The following is a 13,306-nucleotide window of genomic DNA, read 5'->3' as shown; positions in this document are numbered from 1 at the left end:
TAAAAACAGTAGACACAACAGACATACATAACCCTGCACTAAAAATCTGAAACTATCTGTCAGGTTTATTGGATCATGCACTTGGCAGACATTTGATAGGGCATGTAGGAGTTGCAGGGCGGGATGTGCAGAGGGATTGGCCCTTGACTGGACAGTGTGTGTGTGTGTGTGTGTGTGTGTGTGTGTGTGTGTGTGTGTGTGTGTGTGTGTGTGTGTGTGTGTGTGTGTGTGTGTGTGTGTGTGTGTGTGTGTGTGTGTGTGTGCGTGTGTGTGTGCAGGCTGCAGAGCTGCAGGCGCAGCGGAAGAGGGGGCGGGTCAGGTAGGCAACATGACTGTCTCCAAAATGTGCTTTATTTTGTCCCCTATATTTTATAAACATACCACCCTGTGTGCATCTGTCTCATATTGTGACATGTCTGCACTCTTCTGCGTCTTATGCACCGACTGCTTCCTGTTTTCAGAAGTCCTCGAATTCCGTCAGTGTGATTGAACGCAGCTTTGAAATAATTTGCGCATGTGGGACTCTTCTCTGTCGAGAATAAACAGATCTGAGCTGACAGCTCACGTCGCTTCAGGTTGTTTTCGCCCCAAAATCGCAGTAAACAGTGGTAAACAAACTTTCTAGAATGTTTCTGCAGGAGAAAAGGCTCGATTAGCCCCATCTACCGTTCGGAGGGGTTGGGAAATGTGCTCTGTTGTCTTGGCAGCACTCAAACTCTGTCTATTATTGGGACCCATGAATATGAAGCATTATATTTCATAAGTATCGGACTAACCTACCACGTTAGGCTTCCTTCATCTTATAGTTCTATTGCTCATGTTACAGTATTTCAAGTCTGCAGAAGTCTTTATTTAAAGTGGAAAAGCCTGAAAAAAGACCAGCATTGGTCTTCTTATCGATTTCTTTAAACAGTTGCATCATGCATGACCTTTGCCCAGGGTGCCCTTAGTTCAGTGTGCTGTGTGTTTCCTATTATCTGAAACCACTGCTCTAGATTGCTCAAGTAAACCTGAAGCTCTTTAGATTCCTCCTGTGGTGCCCCCCCCAATACTTTTCTTTCATTTTGTTTATTTTTGCATGACATTGTGAAATAATTAGAACTGTTTTATGGAGGTGAAGCTTCCTCAGAATATTATGCACTCTTAGAAAAAAGGGACTTCAGCATCCCCAGCTATTGCTTTGTATAATTTGACTGTTTTTGATAAGAGCTTGTTTTTGTGCCCCTTAGACTCTTTTCTTCTCCCTGGTCTGAGCTTATTTTGTGTTTATGGACTCTAAAAATTTAAAACTGTGCCCTCTATTTATAGAAAAGGGTGCCAATACTTGTGGTCAACTTAATTTTGATGTTTGCTCAATGATTTGGGACACCTTATTGGAATAACCTGATGCTCCAAAATAGGTGTGCTTTGAGAAAACAAAAATACTCAACAGAATGTGCAAAAAAAAATAGGTGTGCTCTTTCCCCCCCAGACATTATAAATTATGTTGCTGAAATTGTATATTACCACGACTAAACATATGGCATTAAATATAATTAATTATTGAACAAAAATGATATGTCTTTATTTACAAATAATACTTAAAGGAGCCGTCTGTAAGAAATGTCCAAAAGTGGTACTGCAGTCACTTTCAAAATATTGTTGAGCGGCGTGTACCCTCCCCCTCCTCCCCCCGACCAGAGGTTGCCAGGTAGGCTGCAGAATGCAGCAGGAACGTAGGCTGCCATGGCTGCGATAATTAGAGCCGAGCTGGCAACCCAGATGCCGAAACAATACTGACTTTGTGATTGGGAGATAGGTGAAGGGTGGAGCTTCAGAAACAATACTGACTTGGTGATTGGGAGATAGGTGGAGGGTGGAGCTTCAGAAACAATACTGACTTGGTGATTGGGAGATAGGTGGAGGGTGGAGCTTCAGAAACAATACTGACTTGGTGATTGGGAGATAGGTGGAGGGTGGAGCTTCAGAAACAATACTGACTTGGTGATTGGGAGATAGGTGGAGGGTGGAGCTTCAGAAACAATACTGACTTGGTGATTGGGAGATAGGTGGAGGGTGGAGCTTCAGGCCAAAACAAAAAATGACAACATAAACATCAGTTGAGGGCTGCAACTCCTCTTTTTAAACTGGAATATCCTGGCTTGAGTGCTGTTGTCAGTGACATAAGTATTTGAAATAAACATGATTTTTAAATGTCTGTTGACATATCGGGGTCATTTTATGATTCGTTTTATTATTGCTCTTACATACAGCTCCTTTAATAATACGCAAGTAAATGAACAAGATTACTTGTGAACTGTAAAATAACCAGACTTATTAATTGTGGTTGAGTTTACTTCATTAGTCTTAATAAAAGGAAGATATTTTGTATCCTTTGTCTTCAGCCAGTGATTCACACGCACTTTGCAATGGAGGACTCAATTGATTTGATTCTGCAAGACTGGGCCTTTTCTACCAACCGACCCCATGTCGCGGTGTCAGCCTGCACAGGCGCTCTGCTCACAGGCCTGTACGGAGTATGGAGCCTATTTGTTGTGCCTGGTTTCCGTAAAGTCCCGTGGAGCCTCAAGGTGCTTAATTCTTCTTCTTTTGTTCTAAATCTGCATTCACTGCCTTTTTGCCCCTCAGTTAACAAATTATATGTGCAACATCAAAGAAATTAGACCAAGCAACAATATTTCTTGCACATTAATGAAATTTGCTTATTTTGGAGCATAGTGCTCCAGTGCAAGCAACAAATGTGGGAAATGGAGAAAAGGGTAAGTCTACATTCATAATCATGATTTTTGTTTTATGCAATTCAATTGACGCTGAGTGGGCGATTTTAGACTCAGGTCGGTAACCGCACGACTCAGAGGAGAGTTGTCTGTCATTTGTGACCAATTTTGAAAAAACTACTTTTTTTTTGTTTTGTTTTGTTTTAATATCCACAGTATATATATTGGTTTCATTTTAAACAGATTTGGATGAATCAAGTCAATCAAAGTAATAGAACTCCTTAGAATAGAACACAAGGGCTGCACCTTCTTGGGATCCATTATTAACCTTTATTAAAACAAGGCAATCTTGGGCTGCAGTGGGTTAAGAAAGCGGCTCATATAATACAGTCCTCTTGCAGTGGTCGCAGGTTCGAATCCTGGCCTGCATGTCCTCCCCATTCTCTCTCTCTTCCCCTTCCTGTCTGCAACTTGAATAAAGGGCCACTAGAGCCCCCAAAAATCTTTAAAAGAACAAGGTAATCTTTACTGTAATTACTGGACTACCTGCCGTGTCTGTCTGACGATGTGCTTGTGCTCTTGTTCAGGTTCCATATTTGCCCTCCAGTAAAGATCAGACACAGAATGTCATGAAGCTGCTCGAGGGACGGAGAGGTCGCTTGGCAGATCTGGGATCAGGAGATGGAAGACTGGTATGTGAGAAGCATATGTTAAAAAGGGAAGTTGTAGATCTGTTCAAATTTGATGTTTAAATATGAGTGAATTATCATCTTGGTGGCCTGTTCTTGCTCCTCAGCAGCTTACTGTAGAGTTTGATTTTGGATTTGCAGGTGTTCGCTGCCTCTTCGGCTGGTTTCCAGTGCACAGGCTTTGAGATTAATTCAATTTTAGTGGCATATGCCAGGAGCAAGGCCTACTGGAGAGGAATCCCCTCCACTCAGGCAACCTTTGTAAAAAAAGACTTCTGGAAGGTACAGTAAGACCTACAGTGAAATGATTGCTTTTCATACACCTTAGCATAGTCATGTTCATCTTGTACTTTTGTTGCAGACTGATTTGTCTTCATACAACAATGTGACTGCTTTCCTTGCTCCAGGAGTGGTGAGTGGTTGACTTGTGAAGAATTGGCTCTATCCTATTCTAAAGATTGTTTGATGCTGTTTGAGTGAGTGACATAGCACCAGTTGCTGAATTGTGCTCTGTAAATGTTTACAGATGGAGGTGCTGGGAGAAAAGCTGTTAAAGGAGCTGCCAGACGATGCACATGTCATCGCTTGTCGTTTTCCATTTCCAAACTGGCCTCAAAAATCATCCACTGGCTCCGGCCTTGACCGGATTTTTGGTTACGAGATCAGCACAGTGCGCTCACACTTAAGAAATGCACCAAACACATAAAGAGAGAAAGAAATACGTGTCTAAGTAGAACTATTAAGTAGCTACGCTGTTCCATAGGAAAAGTACACTTGAAAGTGCACTTTACATAAGTGGCAAGAAAAAAAAAGAAAACACTTACTTAGCTTACAATACCCAAATGATGTATTATATAATTAATCAAGATTACAAGCAACTACATACAAGTGATCTCCAAAAGGGTTTAAAAACATTTTCAGATTACTTTTTTCTGGATTCTTTAAATCTTTTGAGACGTGTGCGATAAATGATTATATTTTCATATTCTTTGTTCATTATCCAAAGAAACCTTATTGTCATCTTGCTGAAGTTTATGTAATCTGTGATGAACCCTACCTCAGGTTGACCTTTGAAAAACTACTTCTCATCTGAGCTAAATTCAATCAAATATGTTGCACAACGCTTTAATAAAATTTCTCTCATTTAATTTTGATATGCTGTCTTTGTTCTTTAAGAAGTTCAATATGGGGTTTAAACTTATTGGGTTTAAATAGCCATCACACTGGGGGAAAAACTAAGTGAACCCTGGAAGGTAATAGCTAGTAAAGCCTGATTTGGCACTGACGACTTGAAGCAAGCTCTCGAGATCTGGGCTCTGACTGGACCACCCCAAAGGGTGGATTGATCTTTTTGAAGCCATTCTGTGGTGGATCAAGGGGAACAGTTAAGGTAACTGTCTTGCAGCATCAACCAATGTCTTCTTAGATCTATTTGGCTGTCAGCTACCCGGAACTAATCCCGGAGGATATTTTGGTAAACTTGGGAATTATTTTTCTTTTTGACAATACTAAGTGATCCAGGCCTTGAGACAGTGAAGCAAACTCAAATAATGATACTCACTCCACCATACCTCACATAAGGGATGATGTTTTGATGTCGGTAAGCTGTTCCCTTTTCCCATAATACATAGTGCTGTGTATGAAGGGAAATGTAGTGCTGTGTAAATCAGTCCATGTCACACTCTAGAAAGGTGTTGTGCATTGACAAAGTGCCCTTTGGCAAACTTTAAGTGGCAGCGAGTTTATTTTAATTGTTCTATTTTGATAATCACAGCATCCCCTACTGTGGACACCCTTATTGTGGAAGTAGTAGGACTGGCCTCTAATTCTCAACTCGCCCATAGTTGAGAGAAAGCTTTTTGCGCAACAGTTGAGCTTTTTCAAAGCAGACAGAGAGGTTTCAGAGGTTAGTGATGCATTAGCTGTTCCTTGTGGGATCTTTATTTTCCCTTTTACCCCATTGAATATTCTGTATTGTGGATTTGGGGGTTATCTTGAATAGAACAGCCCCATTACTACTGTCTGTTTATAGGTATTTTATCTACCTGTAGATTGGTGGATCATCCAACACAATAGGATGACTGTGTATCCTTTTATATGTATATATAGGTGTACTATTTATGATTATAAACTAAGCACAAAAAGTAAGGACATTTGTGTTTGGTAGATTATTTATTTGTTGTAACAACACTTCTTGGCAATACATTTGTTTTAATGGTGCCACGTTTGTAAGGAACATGCATTTATGGGATGAGCAGCAGAGCTGAGTATGTGGGTTGTACCCATGAAAGATTTGCCAAATCTTCTCTGCTGACGGCAAACAACTTATTTTCCTGTTGCTACTGAATCTTGTTTTGAGTTTCTGGAAACCCCAGTTGCTGCCATTCAAGCACCCGATTCAGTGATGAGTCCAAATTGTGGCAGTTTGCTTGTGGCAGGGAGAAGGCTATGCTGATTGTTGCACCGGTAGAGTAACATGTTTTGGTGGAGACGGTGTGATGATGTGGGCGAGAATCTCCCTCACTGGAAAAACGAGGCTCATCATCATTGGAGGCAATTTCAAAGCAGAACGATACTGAGATCGAGATTCTGCACACACAGTCTGGGACCAGACTCTATCCTCCAGGATGAGGTTCACCTGAACAGTGTGAAAACAATTCCACATGAGGGAGCCAGAGCTCCAAACTGGAGTTTATTGATGCACAACCAAGGATGGGTGAGTCTGTACAGAATGTCGATAAAGGTTTTCCTTTCCACACTGGCGATATTATCGATCAGAGATAACAGACTTTCAGTACTAATACAATCAAGGGTTAACACGCCAATTTACCAACGTATGACTTCATGTCTGCCTCCATCAGGAGCTGCATGCGTATGTGCAGGGTAATCCATATCAGGCGAGAGTCATGCTCTTATTTCCCAGCGTGACGTCAGAGAGAGGGCGTGCAGCAGTACAAAGACGCGCACACGCGCTGCAGGCTGCACTCACTCAGACAGCAGGAGGACCAGTGCTCTGATGGAAGAGCAGACACACGCCGGGCTCCAGCACACCAAGAGCGACAGCATGTGTGAGTCCACCCAGAGGTCCTGCGAGCCTCGTCGGAAGAGGATGGATGAGCGCGGCGCTCCGTCAGAAATGGCCCGGATAATCACGGATCCTGCCACGGGGAAGTGTTACTGCCGTGGGAAAGTTTTGGGAAAGGTAGCGCAAAAACTCACAATTCGTCATCCCTCGACTCTTTTGGATTTTACCCTGCAAACCAAAGACAGAGCATGTTAACAGCGTTTTTTTTTCTTCCCCCGCTTCTTTTTCTTATTTCCAGGGAGGCTTTGCCAAATGCTATGAGATGACCGACCTTTCCACCAGCAAAGTTTACGCAGCCAAGATTATTCCACACGCGCGCGTCTCCAAACCGCACCAACGGGAGAAGGTAAGCAGCCATCCCGGTGCCACTGCAAAAACTCCAAATCTTACCAGGAATATTTGTCTTATTTCTAGTTAAAATGTCTCATTTTTAGTCAAAAAATCTCCTTACACTTAAAACAAGAGTCATTACCAGAAAAATAACTTGTTATTTGACAATTTTCACCTGTTTCAAGTAAATTTTCACTTGATATAAGTAGAAGAATCTGCCAGTGGGACAAGATTTATCTTCTCATTACAAGCAAAAAAAATGTTGTTCCACTGGCAGATTTTTCTACTTATTTTAAGTGAAAATCTACTTGAAACAGGTGAAAATTGTTGTTTTTTTCCAGTGAGGGGTCTTGTTTTAAGTGTAATGAGGTTTTTTATTGACTAAAAATGAGACATTTTAACTAGAAATAAGACAAATATTCTTGTTAAGATTTTGAGTTTTTGCAGTGAGTGAGCTGTTAACATGCACTTGGTCAGCTGGACATTATAAATGCACAACTATCTTTACTTTCAGTCGTGACCATTTTCTCTTCCTCCCCTCAACTAGATTGACAGAGAAATCGAGCTACACAGATTGCTGCACCACAAACATGTTGTGCACTTTTATCACCATTTCGAGGACAAGGAGAACATCTACATCCTTCTGGAATATTGCAGTAGAAAAGTGAGTGGAAATGATCACAAACTACATGTTTACAGCTTAGTTGGATAACAACTACATTGCAGCCTAAATGAAGCAGGACTTTATCAGCAGCCAGTTTAGAGTCCCATCACTTGAAAGGGTGTTTTTGTTTTAAAGGCTTGATATTCTAAGCCATTTGAACTGTAAACATTTCTCAAAGTATTGGAAGGAATTTTTCACATTTGAAAATGTATTTTCCTGTACAATTTTACAATGCAGCTCCTAATGTAAAAATCATCCCCTTTGTTTCTCTGCAGTCACTTGCCCACATCCTGAAGGCTCGTAAAGTACTTACTGAGCCAGAGGTGCGTTATTACTTGAGGCAGATTGTCTCCGGGCTGAAATACCTGCATGAGCAAGAAATCCTTCACAGAGACCTTAAATTGGGTAAGGAGTCCATGCGCAACACTACACCGCTGTCGATAATTCCACCGATACATTCTGCGCACGGAGGACATGGTTCCTTGAAACCAGAGTGTGCCTCTGTGGACGTGTTTAGTGTTTAGCCTTTGATCTTGGGTTTAGTATCAAGTGCTCATCATCTCATTCCCTTTCTTCCCCAAAGGTAACTTCTTTGTGAGCGAGTCGATGGAGCTGAAGCTCGGTGACTTTGGTCTGGCTGCCAAGTTGGAGCCGGCGGGACACAGGAGGAAGACAATCTGCGGGACTCCCAACTACCTGTCCCCTGAGGTGCTCAACAAGCAGGGCCACGGCTGTGAATCAGACATCTGGGCCTTAGGCTGTGTAATGTGAGTATGACAACTTTACATTCATTGTCAGTGAACATCAAACGGTTCAGTAATATCAGTGTTCAAAATGAGTTATTATTAAATGAGTTTCTAAGTAACACATTGTCATCAGATTTCATGAACAAGCATATCAATGTCTTGCTTCTCATCACTTTTCTGCATTAAGTTACACGTCTAAGCATCCAAGCGTCTTGCTCATTGCCCTCTGTCTTGTTCCAGGTACACTATGCTGCTGGGCCGACCACCATTTGAAACCACCAACCTGAAGGAGACGTATAAGTGCATTAGAGAGGCGCGTTACACACTTCCCTCGTCCCTGTCTCCACAAGCTAAGCAGCTGATTACAAGTCTGCTGGCCAAGATTCCAGAAGACCGACCCAACCTGGACTATATTCTGAGGCACGACTTTTTCACTCAGGTCAGACGTCACTGACACCTCCGTGTCTATCGCTTTCCATTCATCTGAAAGTGTCACTGTGTAGGAGTTGAAACAGTGACCCCCAAAGTCCAGCCTGCTGTGCGCTGACACACTTTTAATCTCCACAGGGCTTCAGTCCAGAGCGTCTGCCGCCTAGCTGCTGCCACTCACCTCCAGATTTCCACATATCCAGTCCTGCCAAGAGTTTCTTTAAGAAAGCTGCTGCTGCACTGTTTGGTGGGAAGAAGGACAAAGTCAAATACTACGATTCGCTGAGTGAGTATTACAGCAGTAATTCAGATTTTGATGCAAGGCCTCCCTTTTTTAATTACAATTTGCCTGCAATTGTGCACTCATTTTTGCTATGATGCTGTCATCTCCCATAGATAAGTTAACCAAAGAGGAGGAAGAGATCTACAAACTGCAGCATGATTTGGAGAGAACAGTCATCAGCAAACAGAGCAAAAAGACGTCTGAGGTACGAAAACCAAATATGGGATTTGCAGGAGCATGTGCCACGTTAGAGGTACATTACTCATACAGCAATAAACATAAAGGAGAATTAAATATACCATGCTGGGGAGAGCTGAATGAGTCATTCTGGTGCCATGTCTAACTTTATAATGAGCACAGTTTCACGACAAACTGAAAGCACTTATTTTCAGCCTTCAAGCAAAGCACTTTGAATCTGTGGGTGACCACTGAGTCATAGGAGGGTTCTAAACCATGTCGTCACTGCTTCTCACCTCAGAATGGAAGTCTACTTCCGCTGTATGCTGGGAGCCCCGTTGCCGTAGCAACAGAGAGCCAGTCCCCGACAACGCAAGACACCATCCGCCTGATTGTGAGGGGGAGTCTGGGCAGCTGTAGCAGCAGTAGTGAATGTAAGCTCCCATGTGAAAACGTAACAGATCTTTTTCTACAATACTCCTGCAGACAAAGCTGTGCATGCATAACAGCTAGAGCGTGAGGTATTTTTTCATTTGTACGCTTTGCAGAATACCAAACTCAATGTCCCCTTTTTATTGTTGTTAAAGGTCTGGAAGACAGCACAACCGGCAGCGTGGCAGAGACCGTTGCGAGTGTGTTGAGGGGATGTCTGGAGAACATGCCTGAAGGTGAGCCAACACGCTAGAAAAACATTTTTCAGTGACACGTTTTGTCATGCACCTTTTTGTCCATCTTTGACAACTAAATGTTTAAAGAGACTGCAGAAAATGTAGACCCCCCCCCCTACCCCATCTATAGACTTTCCTCTCGGCTTTTATGAGTCCCGTTAAAACACGTTAAAGTTCACAGTCGACTCTCATACAAGTCTTTTGGACTATGATGAAGCCCATGTTGCATCAGTAAAATCCAAGATACAATAGCGCACATTCAAGTTTAATGTTTCTGCGGCTCGTCCTTGTAATTGTACTCTAATCCTCCTCCTCTATGTTCTCACCCTACAGCAAACGACATTCCTCAGGCCTCAAACAGCTGCAGTCTTCAGTGGGTGACTAAGTGGGTGGACTACTCCAACAAGTATGGCTTTGGCTACCAGTTGTCTGATTACACCGTGGGAGTTCTCTTCAACAACGGCACTCACATGAGCCTCCTCCCCGACAGAAAGTATGCATTATTCTCTGCTTTCACAACACTCGTTCGTCATTGTGAAAATTATTATTCAAAGCAATTAATGAGGATAGCTTGTTTAAGCTTGCTGCAAGACTTAACATTACTCTGAAAAGTCGCTTTGCAGAACTGAATTGAATAAGAGTACAAAATCTAATGTTGGCTACAGTGTTTCTGTAATCAGAAACAACCTCCAAAAGGCAACAGAATCGCCTGTGTTTTATTTAGTTTGTTCGCTTTGACTGTTTGTGTAACTGGCTGTGTTGATCTCTTTTCAGGACCATCCATTACTACGCAGGGCTGGGCCAGCGTTCTGTTTTCCCCACCACCGAGGTTCCTGAGCACTTAGTGGGCCAGTTGACTGTGCTCAAGTACTTTTCACACTACATGGAGGAGAACCTCATGGATGTAAGTGAACATTTGTGTTCCCCTTCAGCTCTCTATGCGTGCCTGGAAACTTTTCATCTTTGTTGCTGTCATGTTTCTTTTGCCTTTCCCCACCCTGCAGTATCAGCATTTTTTGTTCAAGTTGCAGCCTGTCTGATCCCGGTGTGTTTTGCTTTGCAGGGCGGAGACCTCGGCACTGTGCAAGACGCACACATGCCCAGACTCTACCTGCTGCAGTGGCTCAAGTCCGACCGCGCCCTCATGATGCTGTTCAACGATGGCACTTTCCAGGTAAACACACCCACCATCATTGGCAACACTGTTGCTGGAAATGCCATTCCATTTCACAATTTTTCCCAAGAATTGGGGCCCACAAAACTAAATAAATACATAAATAACTAGGGGTGGGTATTGGGAAGGACCTCACGATACGATACGCATCACGATACTTGAGCCACGATACGATACACATTGCGATATCCCGATTATGCGATATCCCGATTATTATATTCTACATAGTTCACCGAAAAATGAAAAAATGCATTACACATCTTAAAATCCAAGTTGTATATATGTACATCATATGATAGTGATGGATCTTAAAATCCGAGTTGCACGTTCATCAGATTATAGTGACAATTCATGGGACAAACTGAGTCAAAACAATGTTTTATTATAACTATACAAGCTAAAGTTACAACATATTTGTATATGTTTTTCATATTATTTACATCATATGAAATTAACATTAAATTTAGTATGAGGTTGCTTTAATTATGTGGCAAATGATAATAAACACAAGAAAGATGGGTACTAAAACCAAGGACAGGCACAGTGATCAGTCAGTATAGATATAAATCCATAAATAAATAAACCTCTGTCCATTATTTTTCATTTTTTAAGGACAGGCAATTGTGTTATATAAAAAATAAATTATAAAATGAAATAAAACGTGAAATAAAACCTGAGCTCAGTGCAGGGCCCTCCCAGGGTTGGTAGAGAGTGGCAATGCCCAGGACTGTCACTTAGGTAGGAGCACTGGGTGATATAATGGGAAAAAGATCGGGGATAAAAAAAAAAAAAAAATCGATATTCAAATTTTGAATATCGATATTGAATCGGCTGGAAAAAGTATCGCGATATATTGCCATATCGATATTTTTGCCCACCCCTATAAATAACACAAGCTTTTTTGTTTTTATCTCTAAAGGTCAACTTTTACCACGATCACACCAAGATCATCCTGTGTTGCCAGAGGGAGGAGTACATGGTGACTTACATCAACGAGGAACGTGTGTCCAAGACCTTCAAACTCAGCTCCCTTCTGACGTCCGGCTGCCCCGCCGACCTGCGTCAGCGCGTGGCGTACTCCCTCAGTATGCTCTTGCAGAGATGCAGCTAAACCCACAACGGAACATTTTGCATGGACAAACTGAGCAAACCACTCACTGTGTTCCTGCAGAGCTGCAGAGGAACCGACGTGCGGCCCGTTGAACACGGGCAGATTGCAAGGATGGACTCCAGCAAAAAATGAATGAACATTCTTACACTCCTGCACTGTTGTGACGTGGCGTTGGTGCAGATGAAACTAGGAGGCAGAGAGTCTGAAAGAGCCTGGCAATATGACATGTAGCACAACGAACGTGGACAGAAAAAAAAGGGCTGATTTGTATGTTGATTGTTGGAAAGGAGGAGGGACTGGGTATGTTGGTACGAATGTGAACCCCAGTTGTTCGTAGGGATACAGAGGGAAGTTTGGGAAGTAAAGGCAAGTGCTGGGCTGGGACCAGCTTAAATGTGTTCAGTAGTTGTTGGACTCCAGAGGCACAAACCCACGCTCTGAACTTAAACAGAGCTCATCTGTAAGATATTGTTAATGTTGTACAGTGTGCGTCTCAGCCTTCTGAGCAGTGTAAAGAAATGACTTGCCGAAGTGTGTGTGGATGCCACAGAGCTTGACTGTTCACATGTATGCGTGCATCTCTCTGAGTGTGTGGGGTGTAATATCACACTTACTTTTAAAACTGTGATTTTGTCCTTTTTAAGAACAGATGGCCTCAGCACATTGAGCTGGGCACCAGAGGGGTGGCATGAGGGAGGGGGCAGGAGGAGATAATGACATTGAGAAAAACAGTACTAGAGGTCCTGTAAGGATCCTTTATGAGCCATTATCACCTTGGTTTAAAAAATGTGGTAAATAACTTATTATGTGAGGAAAGTGCAGTATTTATTTATTTAATAAAAACGAGCGTTTTAAAAAAAGATGAAAGCATTCGTCCTTTTTATTTGAGTGTTTGAAACCATTTTTATTTAAAAAAGTCACAGCCTCATCCATTTTCCTTAGGGTACTGTTAGATGTTTACTACTGCTATATTTTCTTGGAGAGCCTTTTAAAATAGATAGCTGGAGATTTTTGATGCATCCTGAAGGACTGAAGGGTTTTTTACACAAGAAAAAAGCAGCTCTCGCGGGTTCTGTGCACTTTCCTGATCCAAAGAGAAAAGTTTATCTCTTTTTCCCTCTAAACTTAAGATTCAAACAGGAAAGTGATACACAGAGAGTCGTGGATGGATGAGGAGGGCATGTTTACACTTGAGATGTTTATCCTGGGGTTCAAGGCTACTTCTTTGCTAAT

At 42.2% G+C, this 13,306-nt stretch overlaps 2 protein-coding genes across 3 annotated transcripts; both read left to right on the top strand.

Moving 5' to 3' along the window:
• The first annotated feature begins 234 nt into the window (after window positions 1-234).
• Window positions 235-4,226, top strand: si:dkey-190g11.3 (uncharacterized protein LOC567059 homolog). 2 transcript variants are annotated; one of them, XM_061729329.1, is made up of 6 exons: window positions 235-319; window positions 2,389-2,570; window positions 3,305-3,409; window positions 3,548-3,688; window positions 3,768-3,818; window positions 3,933-4,226. In XM_061729329.1, exons 2-6 carry the CDS (start codon window positions 2,409-2,411, stop codon window positions 4,110-4,112), a joined length of 639 nt encoding a protein of 212 aa, XP_061585313.1. In that variant the 5' UTR covers window positions 235-319; window positions 2,389-2,408; the 3' UTR covers window positions 4,113-4,226. The 2 variants fall into 2 exon arrangements, with proteins under 2 accessions (XP_061585313.1, XP_061585312.1); XM_061729328.1 differs by having other exon boundaries at window positions 262-319; window positions 2,385-2,570.
• Window positions 4,227-6,396: 2,170 nt separating this feature from the next.
• On the top strand, window positions 6,397-12,935 carry plk2b (polo-like kinase 2b (Drosophila)). The gene is made up of 14 exons (XM_061729325.1): window positions 6,397-6,608; window positions 6,730-6,837; window positions 7,369-7,485; window positions 7,761-7,890; window positions 8,069-8,252; window positions 8,472-8,670; window positions 8,799-8,946; window positions 9,057-9,148; window positions 9,422-9,554; window positions 9,708-9,788; window positions 10,122-10,281; window positions 10,563-10,692; window positions 10,852-10,962; window positions 11,882-12,935. Exons 1-14 carry the CDS (start codon window positions 6,423-6,425, stop codon window positions 12,071-12,073), a joined length of 1,971 nt encoding a protein of 656 aa, XP_061585309.1. The 5' UTR covers window positions 6,397-6,422; the 3' UTR covers window positions 12,074-12,935.
• The last annotated feature ends 371 nt before the right edge of the window (window positions 12,936-13,306 follow it).

The sequence above is a fragment of the Cololabis saira genome, chromosome 9, assembly GCF_033807715.1.
Source record: "Cololabis saira isolate AMF1-May2022 chromosome 9, fColSai1.1, whole genome shotgun sequence".
NCBI lineage: Eukaryota > Metazoa > Chordata > Actinopteri > Beloniformes > Belonidae > Cololabis > Cololabis saira.
The sequence above is the reverse complement of the archived record's forward strand: the minus strand, read 5'-3'. Positions and strand labels throughout refer to the sequence as shown.